The 23,431-nt window shown below is 35.6% G+C and overlaps 3 protein-coding genes across 4 annotated transcripts; all 3 read right to left on the bottom strand.

Moving 5' to 3' along the window:
- Positions 1–4,567: 4,567 nt before the first annotated feature.
- Positions 4,568–5,704, bottom strand: LOC149300820 (homeobox protein Hox-A1-like). Its single transcript, XM_089484933.1, has 2 exons — positions 5,077–5,704; positions 4,568–4,923 (listed from the first exon to the last, which is right to left on the bottom strand). The coding sequence occupies exons 1-2, from the start codon at positions 5,702–5,704 to the stop codon at positions 4,568–4,570; spliced, it is 984 nt and encodes a 327-aa protein (XP_089341059.1).
- A 7,047-nt stretch (positions 5,705–12,751) lies between these two features.
- LOC149300819 (homeobox protein Hox-A2-like) lies at positions 12,752–14,298 on the bottom strand. Its single transcript, XM_089484918.1, has 2 exons — positions 13,935–14,298; positions 12,752–13,494 (listed from the first exon to the last, which is right to left on the bottom strand). Exons 1-2 carry the CDS (start codon positions 14,296–14,298, stop codon positions 12,752–12,754), a joined length of 1,107 nt encoding a protein of 368 aa, XP_089341044.1.
- A 4,417-nt stretch (positions 14,299–18,715) lies between these two features.
- On the bottom strand, positions 18,716–22,814 carry LOC149300818 (homeobox protein Hox-A3-like). Of its 2 annotated transcripts, none has more exons than XM_089484869.1 (2): positions 22,364–22,814; positions 18,716–19,488 (listed from the first exon to the last, which is right to left on the bottom strand). In XM_089484869.1, exons 1-2 carry the CDS (start codon positions 22,812–22,814, stop codon positions 18,716–18,718), a joined length of 1,224 nt encoding a protein of 407 aa, XP_089340995.1. The 2 variants fall into 2 exon arrangements, with proteins under 2 accessions (XP_089340995.1, XP_089340996.1); XM_089484870.1 differs by having other exon boundaries at positions 18,716–19,502; positions 22,378–22,814.
- Between the last annotated feature and the right edge of the window lie 617 nt (positions 22,815–23,431).

Genomic DNA, 23,431 nt, shown 5'->3' with positions numbered 1-23,431 from the left:
TTTATTAGCAGTGATAATTTAAATATGGTAGGAAAATGCAAGATTCCACAAAATGTAACCTTTCAGTTTGACAAATGTGGTGAGAAGTGATTAATCATACAGACTTTGTAGCTGATATTGAGAGGATAGCCTGAGCTTATGCAAGTTTGTCAGAAGTTAGATGCTTGCAGTGCCTCTGGGGCTTGAGGCTGGTTTTGATGTATATATATATATATATATATATATATATATATATATATATATATATATATATATATATATATATAAAAATTTAATAATTAAGATAATAAAACGCCATGTGCTTGATTGCTTAAAGTTTTATTATTTCTCAAAGCTGTTTGTGTAATAGGATCTGGCAGCCCATGATTGTGCCTCTAATTCATGGTGGCTGGATAGGATGTGTCTGTCAACTTTATAAAGTCCCGTGGACTGTATCCTTCATTGTCCATGTTTAGTCTTCTGAATATGACCTCTGAGAAAATCTGGAATCAGGTGAAAATTTCTCATAGTGAATACTTTCTTATAGATTCTTTGTTCATTTAGCTGGGAGTTGGGATTGAGGATACTGAAAGATTAACAGCCTGATGAAGGAACAGCCTTCAGTTGGGTCTTCAAATGGTAGGCAATGATGAAGAACACATGTGGTATGAAAATTTGCTGTTTACCAAGATCTATACATGTCAATATCTTTCACCAAGAGGGTAAGGTAAAGAGGCATATGAAGTGCACAGCGCTGGGTGAAGCCTCTGATATAATGTTTCCTGCAAAGTGTCTGTCACTATTGCTGACAGAAATAGTTCGGTGGTAAAAAGCACTCAATCTATTTGAATAGGGCAACAGTAACAGAGCAGGCAACAGTAACAACTCCTTCCAGGTCTTATATTGTATATTGACACACATATAACGGATAACAATAATTATTATTATTATTTCTGTATGTCTATTATCATCATTTCATTTATATAATGTCATCATATTATGCAGCGCTGTATAAGGGATATACTGTAATTAACAAGCAGTGACTCACATTACAATTTGGATTTACAGAAATAGGAAGAAGTAAAAAGGGCTCTGCTCAAAAGAGTTTTCAATCTAGGTGCATTACGAAATTCGCATCTGTAGTTGGGTCATTCAGTGCCTATTATTAGTATTAATTTTATTATGTAAACATTACAGCTAGAGGAAAAAAACATGAACAAGATCAGCTTTTATTTTGTAAGCAACAGGACTTGATAAGTAGCCAACTGGAGCATCATTTTGATTTTATATACTATTTCTTAAAGTAAGATGACTTCAGTTTATAACCCGCTTGGAAATGTTGTCGGGTGCTTAAAGTCTTAGCGTTCAGAATTCTGCTTTGACATTTAAATGGGTTATATATATTTCTTTATCAGATGTGTATTTTATTAGTACTACCAGCAGCATCAGGAGATAAGTTCTAGGCACTTGATGTTATTGTATTATATGCTGTTACATTATTATTATTATCATTGTTTGCGTTATTATTTATACATAATCTTGTAAAACACGTAATGTATATTTTTGTGTGATACATTATTAACACATGTCTTGTGTAATTATAAAAAAATCTTCAAATAATATATTTGTTCAAAATATCTTCCAGTAAGGAATTCCACCTGACAGGTCACTGGACAAATAGTGAATTGTCCATGTTTCAGTTTGATGAGAAGTGCAAATGTCAATATTTTTCTGGATCCTTCGTCAGAGCTTGATCCTTGCATTGTTCATTCTTTTTCTGATTTCATTTCCTAATGATGATTAGCAGAGAGCAGTGTGAGGTTGGTAATCAGGAGTGCTGTGTAATTGCTGTCTTTAACTGATCTAGCAGAGATACCATTAGAATGCCTTGTAATGGGACCTAGGACTGAATGTGTTTCTGTCTGAACTTTGTGTGAACCCGAGATTAAACAGGGGTCGGCTGCTACACATTTTGTTGTTAGATGCCTTTTCAACAGCCCTTTTAGACTAAGTAAATATTGATCAGTTTCAATCAGAATACCCCAGAGGAACACATTTAAGTATCTATACTGCGTAAAAGTAAACTTTTCAGGAAACCCGAGGACAAGATATGGGGCCACGACTTTTTCATCATAATCTAAAAAACAAAATTCTAAAAATATAGTTTTTGTATTTTCTTTAGGGCTGCTATTATTTTTTTCGATATATATTCAGAAAATTGGCTATTGGAGTATATTTTACATTGTCAATTAGATCGTTAATTCGTATAATTCGTTTTCAACGACTTTTGTCATTAGATTACAATAGTGAATGTTTGCAAACGAATGCATTTTTCCTCTTGGTATCATTCACTTTTTTGACAAAACGAACTATATATATACCGGTATATATATATATATATATATATATATATATATATATATATATATAATGACTCTCGATTTAACTCGACAGTCTTTTCATAATCCGAATTGTCAGTATCACTATAGGAAATCCGTTATGTAATACAATGTGCGTCCTTTCCCTGACCCCATGTCATTGTATTGTTTACGCGTTCGTTTTCAAGAATTACAAGTTACCCTACGCCACCATTTACATTCGTTAAATAGCTGCTCTAATGTTAAGTTGTGCTGCACTTTGAAGTTGCTGCTACTTCTGTGCTTCTTTAGATATTATTTTAGATAATGGATTTTTTTTGTTGATATGCAAATGACTTGAAAATGAAAGCAACAAAGTTACAGTATAAGAAGAAAACACCATCTGCTTTACCTTGCTTCCAACTTCAAAAGACAAAGAAGTGAGAATGAATGCAAGAAAGCTCAGTTTTTACTTTGAAGTACAGTATGCCGCCTGAACGTCTTTACAGAAATAATAGGGTCAGATTTATGATTAGGTTACGCTGGCGTTAATGGCATAGAACGCTTAGTTTATCTGTATCTTACATGCCATCCTACAATTTTAACTCACATATTAAAAACTAAAAAAGTGACTTGAAATAATGACTACTTTATTTTTTGAATATTAGGAAAAAATATATATGTTGGATCACTGTATCTTTAATTTAACACTTTGTGGTTAGTAAGGAAGCAAATGGAAGAAAGAGAAAATAAGCCCTTAGCAACCAATGGCTATTACACCTTGTGTTTATAAGGAGTTATGCGAGGAAAGACTGGTTGAAGACAAGTCTCACATTTTCTTCATGGCTCCTCTGTTTACATATGTCAACATTAAGACTGAGGTGAAAAGTTCACTTACTTCTTGACCCAATATGTTCTCATTAATAGGTGCTAAGGGACTACACTACAAAAAATTCTTATATGTATATTTCAGTTTTCATGTCATTAGTCTTTTATTGCGTTTACTTTAATAAAAATCGTTTAAGCTCTTGTGGAGAATAGTGATGCAACATTGTACATTGCTGCGGAATATAATTGCGCTTTATAAATCAATGAATAAAAAAATGCAGTGGGGTGAGTGTTGTGTTTGTACAATCAGACAACAATAATCAAATTAAAATCTCCATATATTTATTATATTTTCAGGACCCGTATTGTTTGCCCACCATACCCAAAACATACACATTTCGTATGCCAATATTTTTTTTTATATTGAAACAGGTTTTAAATCACAGTTTGCAACTGATAAAACTCAGTGTTATATTAGATACATTGTAGCATTGAGTATCATGCAAAGACTGGCACAGAGATCACATCCTATATAGTTATATGTAGCAATAAAATAACATGTACTATTGACCATCGGATATGTTGTTTTATTTGGCTTTTATTATGTGTTTTTATTATGATGCTGAAAGCTAAGCTGTATTATTAAAGTTTATTTAATAAAGATAATATGGGTTGAACAAATAAAGGATTAAAAATTATCTGTCAAAAAAGGCAGACTTCTGGAAATGGGATGAGGAATGTTATGACAAAAGATGTTTAATACACTAAGGTTATGACGTCTGTATGTATATATATGTATATATATATATAATGTGTGTGTATAAAATAATAGATTTGCCAGCTGAATCTATTCAATGAGCCATAATGAGGTGTGCATTGGGGGTAATTAGTGGGGAAATGAGTTAAACATTAGGTTAGATTGTGCTATAAAACTTTGCAGTCTCCTTCCACCACAACACCACTTGACAGTTACATTGAGACTCTACAAAAGGACCTTAAAGATAAATCTCTTAAACTATATATTTACAGCAACATAAACACAATGAATATTAAAACATTAAATTAAACATTGTAACTTTTGTAAACTTTTTTATCAATAGTGCATTATTTTCAAAGGATCTGTACCCTATTTTGACCAATCAAGAAGAAAAGTCCTTTTCCATGGATTTATCCATAGCAAGCCGTTCATTTTTAAAATGTCTGATTTAACCCATTGACTCCCAGATGCGTTATTAACCACCAATTAGTCCTCTGTCACACCAAGGGTTGATATTTCCAAATACTGATCCTGGCGTCCAATATTGTTCTTTAGCACAGAGCATAAGGTATTTCTGAAGACATTTTCACATAACATTAACCATGAAGTCATATTCACTAAGGTTTCCTTCGAGGAAAACAGTAGCTTAATTTGAAGAATTAAGATGCTCAGAGGTAGAAGAAGCAGGTGATGGGGCACAGGGAGAAGAGCTGGATTTTTCAGAAAGCTCCTCTGATTTTTCGTCACTTCCTGTGCTGGTTGAGGGGGAGATTGGAAGGAGACCCTCTTTTTCCCTTTTTTTCTGTTTCATCCTCCTGTTCTGAAACCAGATCTTCACCTGGGTCTCATTGAGTTGCAGGGCAGCAGCTATTTCCACCCTCCTGGCCCTAGTCAGATACTTGTTGAAATGGAACTCCTTCTCCAGCTCTGTTAGTTGTTTAGTGGTGAAATTGGTTCTGACTGTATTGGGTTGGCCAGCATATCCATATTCTCCAACTTTACCTGCAATAAAAGAATAAACGTCAGTTGGATCAAATGTAACCTGAATTCATGGTATAGCTTATTACATTGCATTCCTAACAAAGTATTGTTGGTATGAAAGAAAGATGATAGACAATAGTAGCGCTTGTTACACATTACATAAAAGTGGCTTACCAGTTTTGGGGGGATTTCTTTTCACTTTCATCCAGTCAAAGGTTTGAGCAGGTGAGGACGATTCAGCAGAAGGAGAGCGACAAACTTCCTGGTGGTTGATGTGGATGTTGGAGACATTGTTATTGTAAGTAGAAATGTTCTGTGGATCTGCTCCATATGAATGATGGATGTAGTGAGTTGACCCTCCTGATCCTTCTGCATAGGTCTGGTGATGCTGATGATGCTGGGCTACTGAAGAAGCAATATTTCCATTGTAGACAGCAGTGGTGCACTGAGGATACCCTGCACTGACATCTGTCTCTTGGTTAATGGCAAAGTGAGAGTAGCTTGCGCTAAAATTCTGTATCCCATAGCCGGCAGCGCAGCTGGGGTGTGAATAGGACATGCCCAGGTTAGTATGGTGTTGGAAGGCACCGGCTTGATGGTGGGGATGGTGATGAGAACCTATCTGCAACCCCCTGGTAACCATAAAACGATCATCGGTGTTGCAGTTATTGGCACTGACTGCGCAGGACTGGAAAGTTGTAATCCCATGGTCAGAGTGAAAGGCTCTGGATGAACAGGTTCCATGTTCTCCGCTAATTAAAGATGGGTAATCTAAGAAGGAGCTCATTCTCGCATAGTCCATCTATCACAAAGGTGATGGTGCCTTTAGAGTCCAGGCTCCCGTGCCAACTTTCTTACTTCCTCCATAGGGCCAGCAGAAAATGATATGAATGTACAGTGAAGTCTCGTCACGTGGGTTCATCAGCCAATGGCTGCGCAGCTTCCTAAAGTTTGACTGCTCGGGCTGGTGATGGGTCGTCTTTTCAGAGGCATTTAAATTCCGGGCGCTGCTCCGTCCAGGTGACGCGCACTCCTGGTAGTGCATTGCAGCTGCCGGTCACAGGCACAGCTCTACGTTGGAGCTCTCACAGAGGTCTGTACCGACACCGGGTGAACTGTCTCTGAGACACCGAGCGGAGCTCATGGACACATCTCAAGCCCTGGTAAGCATTGAGCATCGATTTATTTATCAATGAATGGATATGACATGTTGTCACCGTTACTAAGCATCAAAAATGCTCGTTTATTAACGAAATCGTCAGATCGTCATTTCAAATGTGGGCAATATTGCGTTATCAACTAATAGTAACTACTGTAATTTAGCCCATGTTTTTGTCTAACTGTATTCCGGAGATTAATAACTAGCAAGTTGTAACTGTAAATATATATTTATATATTTTATTTTGTAATGTTTTTAGTGCAATCTTTTTTCATGCAGCGCCTGTGTGAAAGCAGCATTGTAATGAGCAGTCCAGGGATCAGCGAAGCCATGTAGCAAGTACACAAATGCAAAAGCATTCCCCATTGTTTCCAAAGAACACGGAAGCAGGCTGTTGATGGAAGGGGTACTGATTACTATGGCAACGTGTGGTTCTTTCTGCACAGTACTTGCAGTCTAGGCATACAGTATTCTCCTGGGTCACAGACGAGGTAGTATTTCATTTTAACCTACACATTAGACCTGCATGTAGACTTTTGTCAACTATACTGGTTGACAAAAGTCTACATTAACTGGCTAATTACACGACCTTTTTGAACAGTCTCAGATCTCGAGGTTTTTGGATTGTCAACAGATGTAGACTGCTTTAGTGGACACTCGTGCATCTCAGACACAGACATTTGCTCTGAATCTGAAATGGTTAACCAGCTGTGTTGCTGTAGGAATAAGGTTTCTAGTCTTAAAAGGACTAATGGTTTCTTGGCGATAATTAATCACCTGTATTTACAACAACTAGTTGGCTCCTTTCCATAAAAAAGGGGAGTGACCTCACGTTACCTGAAATAGCTCCACATTCTCTCCACAGTGATTTCAAATCACTTATTTTGAAATTATAAAGTATGATAATGTTCCACAGGTTAGATGTCAATTACACATTGTGTAAAGTATTAACCAATCCCTTCTAGTGTTTATCTTTCAATATTAATGACAATATATAGCTTTGTATACATTATTGTGATATATAATTGGTTATGAGACTTTACTAGTTATCCTTAGGTAGACACCATAAATAGCTCCCATTCACAGTGTGTTTTCAAACCCCTAGACACAATGAGGGTATTCATTTATTGGTAAAAAAAAAAAAATATTACATCACATTTTTAATGTACACCTCTGTTTGAAACATATCTTATATGCTAATAGAAGGATAATGTTTGTTGTATGCAAAAAAGGTGACTGGTGTGAATCCTCTGCAAAACATAACAGAAATGAAATATCACAACACAGGTAGTCAAACTAAATGTCCATATACAGGATGCACTGTGATTGTCTCTTTGTAGGCATCAACTGTGAAAAATGTGGGGTTTATTTACTAAAGAGAGAGTTGTGATTCACTCTATTCCTTGTTCATTATGAAGGGCCAACACAGACAATTGTCTCCTACAAGAAGGCTTGAGCAGGCCCTGTGTATTGCATAATTAAATTTGTTAGGAGACTAAAGTAATCTCACTTATTTAACAAGGGTGTATTATTATTAAACACTCATCTACAGACACTGGAAAAGTCAGAAGGCTTGTTTTTTTTCCCTCACAAATCTCATGGTGCCACAACCACAAGGGATTCTGGGTAGGCACATGCAAATAAGGTCAACAATAATCACCTTTTGCCTTTATATCCACTTTATACATGGGACCCTTGAAAGTAATTGCCCGCTGTACAAGACAATACCCTTTAGACAAAACTCGGGTAAGAGGTGCAGTAGCCATAACAACACCCATGGACATCTGTTTTGTCCTTAATGGGACTCGTCAGCATGAGGTTGTGATACTGGCTTAATACTTAACAATGCATTGTACAGGGCATGTCAGGCTGAGGCAGAAGCCCAATGGGGTTGAACAGTCATAAGATATAGTGAAGTAATGGAGCTGAAACCACAACTCTCCCTAAATCGAAGAAAGTGAGACCCCACATGACTCTTGTCTTGTTTGGATTGTATAGCAACCTTCCTCCAGGTAATAGAATTACCCATCAAGTATCCTTGATCACAGTTTTCCCCACAAAAAAACAACTGAATCATATTAAAATATTAGCATTTTTAAGTAGCAGGTTAAAAATCACTAGCCTATTAACTTAAAATATGGCTCAAATACTAACTCTTAACATATATATATATATATATATATATATATATATATATATATATATATATATATATATATATATAATTAACCCCAAACAAGGGTAAGGGAATTAGAAACTTGCACTGCAGCTCATGTGACCAAAACTTACCACCATCCCCAGACAACCCCTATAGGTTTAGGCCACTCCTGCAGGTAACACTAAAATTAGAAGGGCTTTATTTAAATGGAAGTTAAGCTGTGTTCTTCATGTAGTATTCAGTTTTTCCCCCAATGTAGCAATGTGTCACTATTGTCCTTCTTAAATAATATTGATCCCATTTTAATAATAAGCATTACACGTTTTTAGGGGGGGGGTCAACTTTTCTGGTCCCAGTACAACCTAAGTATCTAGATGTACAGCAAAGTAAGCAGATTAAGGGATGTTAATTGGGAGTAGTGACCATATCCCATCCTGTATTAGGGAGTTTTTGAAAAGACCCAACATACAGGGAAGCCACAATTGTAAAGTTCATATATTACACAAATACTATTATATCCATATAACAAAATAATGCAAGTTAAAGGCCAGACAGTGAGCTGGACATTGCACTAAACATGAATGGACGTATAGATCAAACATTATAGTGGTCTGATTTTTTTAACTTCTTTGCCAGATGTTGGGGAACTTGTCCCTGTATATAAACCTATAATGCATGCATGCACTGCATTGTGGGAGCCTAACCAATGGCTTGGGTACTAGCATATATTTTACTTACAAAAAGGCTTAGTTTGAAATAATCTTTGATTTCCATTTAGTAGAACATTTTGGGGTAACACACATATATATATATATATATATATATATATATATATATATATATATATATATATATATATATTTGGTACTTTTGTATTAGATGCCACATATACTTGTGTATTTATTTTTCTTGCCATTTTAAAAATGCATCATTTATATATTTTCCACATGTTTAAGATAGGAGTGAGATAGGAGTGCTTATACATTTGAGATGTTATTGCCACGTTAATATTACCTCTGTTTTCTACAGTGTTTTTTAGGAAAAAAATTTGGCCAAAAAATTAGTTTGTTTTAAAGTAGCAAATCAAGTCAAAAGTGTATATATATATATATATATATATATATATATATATATATATATATATTAACAAATCTGGTAATATTTACAGATTTTCTCTATTTTAAAAAAAATATTAGACATTGTTGCCATGTCATAACTGATGTTTCTTTGGGAGAGCCCTAGAATACAGTTACAGGACTATAGATAAAGAACACGCAGACACCTTTGTGATAACAATTTGCTTTTGTAATAGCCAGGCATGGAACTTACCCAGGCAGATTAATGGACTGTGCCTGAGATAACAAAGGAATTCCAGAACCTGGTCTGGATTCCTTTTCTTTTAAGGGCCTAAAAGGCCAGCCACCTACCACTGTATATATTAGAACATTATCAATCCACAGGGCAAACGCCTTACAAGAAACACAGGCGTCATTCATGTAACCGGTTAACTGCCAGTAACCCTGTAAATGCCGTCTACAACGCATAATGAATTGTGCTTCATTTTAGAAGCCCTGATCCAGAAAATATTAAAATCATTCAGCCTCTTATTCGCAGAAACGGTTCATTGCGCACCGTGTCAACACACGCGGGTGTAATAACTACAAATAAAGAAAACCGCCTGAGCGTTAACGGCAGACGCAGGGCCTAGGAGCAAAAGGAAACCGTAGTCGTGACGTCAGGGGAAGAGGCGTGTCTTCCAGGCCGCCATGTCACATAAGGCCCAGCCCCCGTGCTCAAGTATAGTGTCCACAAGTGGAAAATAATTCTGTTTGCGGTGTCTGCAAATGAAGTTTCCGTTTGTGTATATCTATAAGCTGAATTTCTAAATTCTTTAAATAAGTGGCCATTTTTTAAGGTTGCCCGCTTGATAATCGCAGTAGAACATTTTTATGCAGAAAACTTTAACGCCATTAACGACCGAATTAATGATTATATAGGGGCGCGAGTGCAATACAAGCCATAATTTAACACGTAAACAAGTTGGGTTTTTTTGTCATAGTGTATTTTCTTTTAATATTTGTTTAATAAAATACAACTGTCGCGCAATCTCAGACTCGGGATAGCCAGTTAGAAAACCTGGACTGGATCTCATCACGTGACCTGGAGGCGCGCCACATACCGTCTCTATAGTTTGGAAATTATAAAGTCCCGGGGGAAATGACTTTCCTCTACTTTATTTTTACCAAATATTACTGTTTTTCTGAGATCGGATCGCAACCTTTAGAGCTGAAATGAATTCGCAGTTTTTCAATTAATTATAAAAAGCAAATTAAATTTTTTTTTCCCATCACAGTGAATTTTCTTCCCAATATAAAAAAAATAGCCTTATCTCTGTCTTAGCTTTGCTGATTATGCCGAAGAAAAAGCAATTTTGTTATAAATCGGGCTTGTTACAAAGATTTTTAAATTTAAATATATTTTTGTTACCATTATTATTTTTATAGGCGCCCAATATTCTTGATATGATACACCATGACACATGCTTACTATAGAATAAATGCTTATTCTACTTATGTAACTACAAATATGAGCGTTAAGTACTAAAATAATTTCATTTAGAAATTGGTGGGAAATATTTTATTAGAGTACTTTTGCGCACTTTGTAAACCAATGATTTCATTATATATATATATATATATATATATATATATATATATATATATATATATATAGTAATGTTATGCATTGAATGAAGGGTTTTTATAGTGTTTTTGTATTACTGGTGCTGCTGTGCTTTGTGTAAAGAGGGCATCTTTTGTTACTACTGTCACTAACAAAGACTCGGGATCTGTTGCTCCGACTTCTGCACTTCAATGCGAATTATAATGGATTTTACCCATAACTATGCAAGGAATGTGTCTTTTCATACCTTAGATTCTTAGGAATTTCTTTTGTTAAAAACTTACATCCAACACGGTTAAACTTTGATAACTATAATACTGCAATATAGTCTATACGATTAACTCTAATCAACATGTGTGTATCCAGAAATCCTTCTTGAAAAATGATCACTTTAAGTTGCTAGTCTTTTTTTAATTATATATATATATATATATATATATATATATATATATATATATATATAATTTTTGTCTTTCCATAATATCATTTAAATTAACAAGGTATTAGCAGTGATATTAAAATTAAAATATTTAATTTTAAATCGGTGTATGACATCGAAGAGAGATGCGGAGTGTTCCTACATAGTAATTAATGGCGAGATTTGTGCGGGCTCCCTTTTATTGCTGCAGCGGCAGTAAAGTCAAGCTGCTGTTTTAATAGAGCAATAAAAATGAATTATGGCTAAACGCCTTCTAGCACAAAGCTTCTGGATGGAATCCCCAGTCCAGACTGATACGTAAGAAGGGGTTTTTGAGCTCTGTGTGTGCGTTAGTGCAATTGATCTCCTTGATGACAGTCTCATTCATAGAAAGCATTTGATTTATGAGTTTAGGAAGAATTGCATCCAACACTTCTAGATATTATTGCTTAAGCAGCCTCCCATTGTGTTGTGTTCAGAACTACAAAAACAAACATTGCTTCTGAAAATACACAGTGCACATGTAGGGATATTTCAAATATATCCCTCAAACATATGATTAAACTATGTATCATTTAATATACATACACCATAAAACGAAGCAAGCTATTGTATATTAGCAGAGGAAACTGTTAACTTTCTTACAAAGAAAAATGAACTTGTTGCAACTTTCAGGAGTAAGTTAAAACTTTTGGTTTTATGCCATGCTTTTTAATATAAAAATTCCAACTGTTTTAACCGATTCGAATATATTTTATTCTCTTTCTTTTAGGATGGAGATAAAATTCGCAGAGAAGTAAAATCAATGTAAGGATCAAGGAGCTATTCTGTGTTTATATAGTTTTATATTTTTTTTTTAGTCTGTATGTGTAAAGTTTTTACCATCCAACAAAAACATATATTTAATGAAATGTGCTATTTTAACAATTTATTTAAAAGTTTTTAACAGTGCTTTGAAAAATATATTTCGATGTCTAAAACGTTGGCTTTATTAAAAATAACTATAGAGAATAAAAATATATTAGATTTATAATAAATATATCTACACACCGGCAGACCTAATCGTTGCCTTCAATTTATATTTGTATTTTTAGGCTATTTGAACACGGAAAAATTCGGCTGGGAAGGGGAATAAAAGAAAGTGAACTTTTGGGGAAATAATCATTTATTCTACCAAAAAATACTTATGTGACAACGCATTCTACCGTAATACAAAAATAAAAAGAAAGTGAGGATACATTTAGTTATAATCACTTTCTTAGAGGCCTCAATTATTGCTTTCAATGGTTCTGATTGAACAGATAACATTAAAATGCATTGTAATTTAAATACTGAAATGGCTCTTGGATGAGATTGATTAAAAATGTCAAACCCGAATTTGTCTGAGCGGTAAATTGTCTGATAGAAAAATACGGTGCAATTTATGGAGGATTCAGTAGTTGAGATGTTGCAGGTCGATTGTGGTAAACGTGTCTGTGAAAAAATCAAAACTGTCTGCAGAAATGTCTACTGGACTGTCCAGAGATCCTGGCAAACTGGGCGAGACTGCATCCGAAAGCTGTAAACAGGAATCTGAAGAAAATACATTGAAGTCTGTTAGAGAAGCTACATCTTCCAGGGCTTCGGGGCTATCATTGTTGAGACCAGCTGCACACTCTTGCACCATTGTTGATAAGCAGTTTGGAACAGTGGGTGACTGATGCTGAAAATGTCTAAGATTTTTGTCATTGCTGGATAAAGGCGAAACTGTGAAAGTCTGTGATTCTCCATTGTGTGGGTTATGTCCCTGCTGTTGGGACAGGGCATTTTGCTGAAAACTATAGCCATCTCTTTCCAGTAAAGCTCCAGATACATTATTCAAGGCTTGCTCAAAGAGAGATTTCTCCTTGTCATCTTCACTTTTCTCAGAGTCCTCAAGATTTTTTAATTTCCCTTCTCCATTCTGATTCTCCTTACATTGTGTTTGTCTCTTATGTTTCATTCTCCTGTTTTGAAACCAGACTTTTACTTGCCTCTCCGTTAAATCCAGAAGGGCAGCTATCTCCACCCTCCTCGGTCTGCACAAATACTTGTTGAAATGAAATTCTTTTTCTAGTTCCAGAAGCTGGGTGTTGGTATAAGCCGTCCTTAATCTTCTGGATCCCCCGCTGCTGTTATCCTGTATTTCAATGATTTCTGTATAAAACCACAAAGTAAACATTTACCAATCAGCAATACACAAAATCTAGAATAGTAGAAAATACACCTATATCTAGATCCACTGCAACAAAATGGCCGCTCACTGTGAAACACACTTCATTGTTTGTACACTACTTCTTGCTAAAAAAAGATTGTTATACTTGCAAAAAGCAAGGAAAATGGAATTATATTTCTCAACCATAAACTACTCATTTTTAGATGAATTTATCAAGCATTAGCAGTCATTCACGAGACAATTAGAGCAGCAGAAGCCCCTTCTGATGGCTGTCACAGATCCAAACTTAGTAGGCATTCCAAGATCGCAGAAATAGCCAAGTTTAAAAAGAACCTCCAAAATTCAAGAAATTCCCCCCAAAATCTCTGCAATGCAGCGTTTCATTCCCCACGAACTCCCGAGTTGTAGTTTATACACTGACCTTTCTGGCTGAGACAGGCTGTAGTGGAAGGTACAGTGGTGGCTGGCGGCAAAGAGGGCTTCTTGGAGGCTTTTTTCTCTTTCATCCAGGGGTACTCCGGAGGCAATGATCCGACTGGCACTGGGCTGCCACTGTTCCCATTTGGGCTCTGTTTGGGTCGGCTGTGGCGAGGGTGGCTGCCTGGATTCAGGCTGGGGATGGTCTGCTCGAAAGGAGGAGGAATAAGTGTCGGGTGTGAAAGCGTCGAGCTCTTGATTGATGAACTTTGAAATGTATCACCGACAGGGGGGAAGGATGTCAGGCACTCAGCAAGCGACGGCTGACTATTGATAAAACCAATCTCTCGCTCAAATTCGTAATTCATGGCCCTCTCCTCAAAGCCTTTTTAAAAAGTTAGCCCCTACTTTTACGTTTAAAGGCCCTGTAACAACGAGGGGGGAAAAAAATCATAAAAATCCTTGCTGGTGTTTTTTTTTTTCTAATTCACTGATTACAGCCGTATGGGGACTGTGCTACTATTAAACTATTGAATTCATGGAGACAAGGTTGAAATTGGACCGAATTGGTTGTCACATGATTGCTCCTGTCCAATGACAATTTGGGGTTTAATCAAAAGAAGCCACTGTCTGTGTGATTGATCCAAAAAAAGTCAAGAAGGAACGCCTAGTTGTAGCCTAGCAAGGTTTTTATTTACATCTAAAGATATAGACCCTTATGAAATATATTTTTAATTTTTATTTTCTTTGCTTCTTCTCTTTGCTCCTGCTGGTAGTTCCAGTTCCTTCCATTCCCTTGCATTGTTCCAGACTGCCAGGAAGGCGTTTTACATCCCACAAATCATTTAAGGACCAAAATCTGACGCCTTAAGTCATTAACAAAGTAGTCCATTAATCTTCAAAGTTTTGACACCAAAGACCCCTTCATTCTAGATACATAAGAGGTTTCACCCAAACAGAATCTAGATTAATTTGCTGCACTTTACTCAGAGAATGTAGGTTTATCCATTTGAGTAACAATGATGCCAGCTAAGTGTGTGTGTCTATATATATATATATATATATATATATATATATATGTATATATATATATATATATACTGTACAGAGAACAGTGAGCTAGGCACAGAGCCTATTGTTACCAAGATTGGCACATATGGGAAGCGTGAGGATGTCTCAGTAAATAATTTAGCAGCAGCGCAATATGGCCGAGCTTACACATAAAATTAACAACAAAGGTATATGCCTGTGCAGCCAATGGGCACGACGAGGTGAGTGCTTTTTTATTTAAAAAATAAAATGCACTTTTTTCAGGGTTTGCTGTAGTTAATGGGGTATATAAAAATTATCATTTTTCTTTTTTGGACTGTATTTCTATTTTACAGGTTACAAAACATAAGGCTTCAGATTGCCTTTAGATGTGCATTTAACATTTGAAATGTAGCTATGCAATATCTGTCTCTATGTATGTATATATATATATATATATATATATATATAGTGTGTGTGTGTATATATGCATATATGTATATATACAGATAGGGAGAGCGAAAGAAAGAAACAAAGAAAGAAAGGAAATAGACGATTATTTCACACCTCTCTCTCTATACATGTATACTGATACATACTTATTTGTACATATATATACACACATATATAAGTAGGTGTAATATATATGAAAAGAAGCAATAGATCGAATTGTTTGCTGTATTCTCATTCATAATCTATACACGTTTACATTATCTCCAGAAACCCATATAGAAATATTAACTGTAAATAGTAAATGAACATATATATTTTAAAACATTAGAACGGTTCTAAGACACTTTTAAGTTAAAAAACGTTTTTATCAAATTTTGCATTCAGCCTTTTCGAAATACAAACGCAGTAGTTGGATGGAAGGTTTTTAATTTTCTTGCTTTTATTCCAAACAAAGCTGGAAGGAAGTCTGTGTGTGATCAATCTTTCTTGCCAAATGGTTTGACAGCTTCTGGCCTTAAAGATCACATTTAAAGCTTCTTGTTTCTTCCAAGATCAAATGTTACTGGGAAAGGAGTTTGAGTCAGAAATGCAAGTAAAGAAGGACTTATTTTTACTTCTTTTGCTTCGTGAGTTCGGATGTTTTCAGTAGCACAGGTATGGCACCTTCGGTTTTTTTTCTTTGATATTTACATCCAGACAAAAAATTGGTTTATCCCGATAATTAACGATTAAAAAAAATTAAGAGTAGGGAATTGGACCTAGAAAGATTTTTTGCACAATTAATGCTGATTTGTAGGTTGCTGTGTGTGTGTGTGGGTGTAAGTATTTCTAAAAAACCTCTTCTCTTGTTCTTTGGCAGAACAGAAATGGAAACAAAGGATGTAGCTGTCTACATCAAATACTATCTATACATTTAGTGCATAGGGTAGTAAAGCATAAAATATGTTCAAAATAATAAAAATAAAAAACATATACTTTTTATTATGTATATAAGGGTGGGTATGAGAAAAAGTAGAAGGCTATTTTTTCCTGTAGAACAATGTAATAAGCGCCAATGACATATGGTTACCAGGAACCAGGAGTTAAAATAATACAATATGTCCTTCAACCTAAAACACATGCTCCTGAGAACAATTTGCTAGTATGGTAAAGAAGATTTTGCTCTGGTTCATTTTTATTTTTAGTTTAATCTCAGAATATGTTATATGTATAGGATTAACACTTATTGTACCATCCTGTTTTTTTTAATAGCGCATGATTGTTTTCTTATCTTTGAAATGTAATATCGTATTAACCAGAGCTAATATTAAAAACGAATATATATGTATATATATATATGGATTATTGTGTATTTTCTTTCAATTATGTAATAGCAATATAATTCATTACAGCTATACTATTGCGAGGTCATTTTTATTTTTTGCAATTATGTTGTTTTTTTTAACATTGATGACATTTTGTCAGTTAAATATCTGGGGTTTTTACTCAAATATATTATCCCTTCTTTCTTTGCAATTTTATATTGTAAGAAATGTTGAAAAAAAAGGAAAAAAGTTGAAGCTTGTCTAATAAATGTATCCTTTAATTTTGCATGTATTTTTTTATCAATAAATTTCTTTGAAATGATGTAACCGATGATGTGTCTTTTTCTTTACATATTTCAAAACACATTAATTTGGTGAAATCATGTTTACTATTTAAAATTAAAATACAATAATCCTGTTTTTTATTTAAACGAGGTACATTTTCATACGTAGGTTGTCGGTTAATGTTTTCCCTTTGTTTCTAGGGAGAAAAATCCATACTAAGGTTTTTAACCCATGCATTTCAGGGTTGTGTGTATGACCTGGTTAAGCTTCCATTAAGTATGTGAAGTATCTAATAACGAACCATAGGCACAAATAAGACAAGGAAGAGAGGGACTGAGCAAAACCAATGTGCTGTAAAAACGAATTTCCAGAGAAGATCTGCAGAAAGCAATAGCTCTATAAACATGAATATATATATATATATATATATATATATATATATATATATATATATATATATATATATATATATATATATATATATCACCCCATTGAAATTATTTTCTTTGTTATGCTTTTCTGAATAATGCAATCCACCCACAGAAACGTCTATTTTTCACTGGAAAGAAAAGTGTAGGAGGAAAATGCTTTGCTTCTTTCAAAGACCTTTCCTGAAGAAGCAGAAGGAAGCCATTCCATTTGAACAGATGCCTTGGAGCGGGGGCTGTAAATTGGAGCACAGGGCTCAGCTCAACATGGCGTAAGAGCTCATCAGCACTCCTCTGTTACCTACAGGACCCCCATTATCAGCCATCTTATCAATCACTAGCAACTGCATTCAAACCGACATGTCTAACAGACTATTTCAGAAAGAAAACAGTCCCCCAACAACAGTAATTTTACTCTGCTTAACTATAACAAAAAAGGGCAAAAAACTTACAATGAATAAACTCAGCCACCTTAAACCTATGTTTTCCCTGTATGTGATGAATGCATGTTACATTATTTTATGCATGTTTTATTGTTTTCATGTTTTTAATCCAAAAATATGGAATCTATCATTAATAAAATTTACAAACAAATATGCTAAGTCTATCTTAACTTTTTTTCTCCGATTTTATTGCATTTATAAAGAAAAAAAAATTAAAACAAGAATCCGTATGTAATGATGCCATCAAACAGAAGGCCAAGTACCACGACCTGAATAGTAAGGGTATATAGTGTTTATAAATATGAAATGTGGGATAAATAATATGTAAACCCTTCGATATTTTTTGCTTGCAGAAAAAAAAAGAAACAATAAATTAACCGGAGTAAATGTACCAGTATACACACATTAAATGACTTACAAGTATTTTTATGATCCAGAATGACCCTGTCCAAAGCGCATTTTGCTATTTGTCAAGCAATTTAACCCACTGAGCGCCAGACGGATGACTAGTACACTACAATGGGTTTGTAATGCACTGATCTAGTGAGATAAAGGAAGTGCAATAATTTAAATCCGTTCCCTGTGGGATAAGAAGTATAGGAGCAAATTCACATTCAAGACGATTGTGTTCATATAAAATATGATCATATACCCTGTTTGATAAAAGTGATAAAATGCAAAAGAAAATATTTCCAAGAGGAGTTCATGGGGACAAAATATACTATGCACCATAGAGAGCATGTTAAGCAATGAATATTGCTTAAAATAAAAAAGGGGATGAGTATAAAATAAAGAAATGAAGGTAGAAAAAAAGGAAAAAGGTTATCTAATTTCCCAATATAATTACAAGTGTGTCAGCTTGGGTGCTTCCTGGATTCTTCCCTGAGAACTATGGTGAGAAGATAGGTCTGTGTAGGTTGGATGTGAGTCACATGGTCCATGATGGTGGCTGCTATTCATTGGTCCAGGTCCACTGTAGTCCGTGTTAGAAGATGAATGGGAAAGTTGAGAGAGGCCAAACATGGAAGATCCAGTATTGGTCATGGTATCCACATAATTGCCCCCTACATAGACGGGGCTTCCCTGTACATGAGGATTTCCATAACCACTGCTGTTTTGGAACGGATGGGCATCATATTCAGGAGTGACAGCAGCAGTTCCTGTGTACCTCTTCTGATGGGGAGGACAGCTGTTATGGGGGCTTGGGTAAGGTGCAGGCACACCATAGGCATTTGGATGGGGTTTATTAAACGATGGAGGAGACTGAGGCTCATAGGGGACACTGTTCACCAATGAATGCATAGAGCTTAGGTAGCCTCCAATAGACGGTTGGGGTATAGGACTCCTGCAAGGTGACTGCCCTCCTGAAGAGGTCATCATAGCTTTCCCTTTTTGATCCTTTTTATATTTCATGCGTCTGTTCTGGAACCAGATTTTGATTTGCCTCTCTGTAAGGTTAAGTAAGTTGGCCATTTCCACCCTTCTGGGCCTGCACAGGTATCTGTTAAAATGGAACTCCTTTTCCAGTTCTACTAGCTGAGCGCTGGTATAGGCGGTGCGGGCCCTCTTAGAAGAGGATTGCCCCGGAGGGCTTTTGTCTCCAGCACAGCTCTCACCTGCAGGGGAACACACAAGAGCGAAACGTCAACAGCTATTGAACTGGTTTTCTGAAAACACACCCTGCTCTACACATCTGTAATATAGAGACATTATGTTCTGACAAACATATCATTAACAATTTATCTTCGGATGGGACCACCAGCCTTGTCTTTTGCCAGGTGAATGGTTGCAACAAATTAGATGGAAACAAACTAATTAAACAAGATAACTAGAGATTACCCCTCTCCATTTTAAATAGTTCAAACATTAATTAATATTAATAAAAATTAGGTCGCAGAGTTTATAGTTATTAAATTGCCAACATATTACCAACACATACTTACTATTCAGATATACAGATCTATCAGAGATCCAAAAGTACAAGAGAAGTCTGAAATGTTTTTATCTAATATATCTTTCCATGTATCTATCCATGTATCTATCTATCTATCTATCTATCTATCTATCTGTCTCTTCCATCTTTTGGATATCTGTCACATATATTAAGGGAATGTAAATAAATCTTGCACTATGTAGTTTAAGAATTCTAGGTGGAGAGGTGCAAATAAGGACACCATGTGTACTATCTTTATGGTTCTATACCGATCATTCCATGTGCTCCTTTTTGAGCATATGAAGGGGAGGAATTGTACCAGCATACTTGCATATAAGATCTAAACATGCAATATTAGAGAACAAAGTTTGACTTAATTTAGATATAAGCCCTCTTTTCACCATATTACAAATTGTGAGAGAGGGAAAGAAAAACATTACATTTATTCAAATCCTACCACCAGATTATTTAAATAAATAGAAAGGTTGTCTCTGCTATGGCGCCCACAATAGAAGTTAACCACCTCTGTCTGAGTATGATGTTATTTATAATCACCAGATCAATTCAGTCTGCCATGTTGGTGAAATGGCTTCAAACACAAGCTTGAGCATTAACGCTCCATGGCTGAAATAGTTAAACCACTGATCAACCATACAATATACCTGCCAGAACCTGGCCTACTGTTGTGGACATTGGAAATACCCATAACATTTACCTAGTTTTATTTGTCATCAGATGAAGCATTCTACAAAAAAAAGAAACGTGGAAGGACTGGATCAAGCATTCTTATTACTATATCTGTTAAGAATGAAAGGCATGGATAGATGGATGGATGGATGGATGGATGGATGGATGGATAGATGCATGGATGGATAGATAGATAGATAGATAGATAGATAGATAGATAGATAGATAGATAGATAGAATTCAGTGGGAAGCAGAAAGGGATTCAGAGAAGACATAAATGGATAGGTGAGACAACCCAGGAGGGAATGAGATACTGAGGAGGAGAAGCAGATAAGGAATGAAAAGGAGTAACAGCAATTGCTGGGGTAAAGGGAGATATGTGGAACCAGAGGGTACAACAGGAGAGTAAAACTAGAAAAGAGAACTACAGCGCAACACTGATATTGCATAATAATTAGTTCATTTACTTTATGTTGTCAGCTCAACTAGTCAAGACACAAAGTAAGCCAGTACAAATAAACTGTGTCAATAGAGAGTAAGTTTATTCTGAATATCAAATCCTGTTCACTGTTGTAACTATTCTCTGTACCTCACATTTGATTCTACTTATTATAGCAAAGTATTATTGTCACATACGATTAGGCTATCTCTAGTCATCAAGTGACATTATGTGACAGGACAGCATCCTATAGAGCCACAGATTGGTGTGATTCTCCATTAGTTGCAATCTAATTACCTTGAATAATTGTTTAAAAATGAATTGTCATTCCAGCAGCTGGAGTATGTCCCATATTATGTTATCTGTATTTCAACTCCAGGTACTGAATCAGTAAATTGATTACTTAAATTAGGTGTACAGTAATCTATGACGTATACAACTAATTACAATTTAAAAAAATAAATAAAAAGAGGGTTAGTTGGTAGATAGCAACTGGTCTTATTAAATAATACCACTTATAGGCATAGTAAAAGTTTATATGATCACAGCTAACGAATTGTAGTTTATCCTGCCTATCCGAGAATTAACTCCTACCTAGAGATGATACTTTTATTATAAATAGTTAACACTGACAGGGGATCTTGATCAAACGTCGGAGAGAGATAGAATCTATGAATGCATAACGTGTTTCCTAACATAGATGATATCTTACACAACATTAACGCACATTTAACTCTTTCTGTACTGGCGAGATGTGTAACAACTTAATCATTCGTCCGGCATCGAAAACTTAACCTTAATATGAAGGGACTGTGATTCCCGCAACACACCTTTTGTTAACTTTCAGGTCTGGATACCTCATTGATAAATTAATCAATTAAGCCTGACTACCCTTCCTAATATACCATAAATAAGCCAACATTTATGTGTTAGCTAGGAAGTGCTGATCAAACAGAAAAGCATGTTAATAATAACCACCTTTTGTATTCTACCATGTAGTGTCTGCAGATTCCTATTACTTGCTTTGGGTCAATGTAGTCACTGCATTGATTAATACAGTTCTCACGTGAATTATTTGATTAAGCGCAGTTAACGCGTTCCTTGCTTAGTGATGAGTTGGAATTGCTGCAGTACCCTATAGTTTTTATTATACAGGCCTAGGGCATTGGTGAGGTTGCAAATAACATTATACAGCACCAGTGTAGTATGGGATATTTAACCATTTCAGTACGTTGCAGATGAATGATTTTACAATATGATTAACTCAATGAATTCAGTCAGCAAGTAACACACTGCATCTCTCTCTCTAATACTGCAAAATATTAACAGGGCTTTTCAGCTTGTACATCAGGTAGGATTGTTTTACATACAGTCTGCAGCCACAGTTGCAGTACATCTAAGTCCGACCATGGTGTGTAATTCGGAAAATTACCTGAGCTAGAGCTTCCCGTTTTCTGTTTTGTGTTTTGTCGAGATTCTTTCATCCATGGGAAAATCTGCTTTGACATGGTAGGTGAAGTGATGTTTGTGGCCTTGGTGGTTGAAGCTGTGGCTGCATTACTGGCATTTTGAGGTGGTGACACAGAGGGAGGAGGCCCTTGTGGTGTGGGCTGCTGCTGCTGCTGCTCTGAGATGACCGGGGCTTGGTTTGATTGACTGTCAATGCTTCTCATACAAGTCTCGTTTATGTCATTGGCCTTGTGATGTGGCACTGTACTGCCAGGTGACTGCAAGGAGCAAGCAGGTCGATGATACTCTGTTTCCAGCAGTGATGAGGAAGGAGGATATTGCTGCTGACTTGCATTATAAGTGAAACCATTTGCTCCTTGGTAGGGGTATCCAGCATAGATTGCAGAGCTGTCGTAGTAGGTCGCTTTTTGCATTTCGTTGTTTCCCAATATTTATTTCACAAACTGACAGGGTCTTGACACCCGTAAAGAATAACATTGGCACCCCTGTGTCACGTGGCCTTTCTCCTCCAATGGGCTCTCCGGTCAGACCTGTGGTGCAGAAGAAGCACACTACAGTGAAGAACAGTGAAGAAATAGGACAAATCCATCTTACTTACAATAGCTAAGTGACATGAAAGCCATAAAGGAAAAAGTGTTCAGCAATATTGAGAAGTGTGTATTAAGATGATAGGGCTTCTCACTAACGTGTAACTAATTCTCATTCGCCCGCAAATTACAGTTAAATGTGTGCTCAATGACTGCATCCCTGTCTAGACTTCACAATATGCAAACACGAATTATATCATTTTATATCACTACATGGTATTTGTATCTGTATATATGCATATTGTACATATAATAAATATCAGTATGGGTCTTTCTAAACATAGTTACATATATTTGTCCACCCTGTGAATTTTTGCATACATACATGCACACACACACACACACACACACACACATATATATATATATATATATATATATATACATATATATTATTATTTTTTTACAAATTGTTATTTAATATTTACATATTGTAGAGGGGG

The sequence above is a fragment of the Sceloporus occidentalis genome, unplaced genomic scaffold, assembly GCF_023333645.1.
Source record: "Sceloporus occidentalis isolate IW3139 unplaced genomic scaffold, rSceOcc1.0.p SCAF_23, whole genome shotgun sequence".
NCBI classification, from domain to species: Eukaryota; Metazoa; Chordata; class Lepidosauria; order Squamata; family Phrynosomatidae; genus Sceloporus; species Sceloporus occidentalis.
The sequence above is the reverse complement of the archived record's forward strand: the minus strand, read 5'-3'. Positions and strand labels throughout refer to the sequence as shown.

Coding starts and splice junctions, on each gene's coding strand:
- LOC149300820 (XM_089484933.1), bottom strand. CDS start 5,704: ATGGACTATGCGAGAATGAGCTCCTTCTTAGATTACCCATCTTTAATT. Junction 4,924..5,076: donor AAGAAATCCCCCCAAAACTG/GTAAGCCACTTT, acceptor CTTTTATTGCAG/GTAAAGTTGGAGAATATGGA.
- LOC149300819 (XM_089484918.1), bottom strand. CDS start 14,298: ATGAATTACGAATTTGAGCGAGAGATTGGTTTTATCAATAGTCAGCCG. Junction 13,495..13,934: donor AGCCTGTCTCAGCCAGAAAG/GTCAGTGTATAA, acceptor GGTTTTATACAG/AAATCATTGAAATACAGGAT.
- LOC149300818 (XM_089484869.1), bottom strand. CDS start 22,814: ATGCAAAAAGCGACCTACTACGACAGCTCTGCAATCTATGCTGGATAC. Junction 19,489..22,363: donor AACGGGAAGCTCTAGCTCAG/GTAATTTTCCGA, acceptor GTTCCCCTGCAG/GTGAGAGCTGTGCTGGAGAC.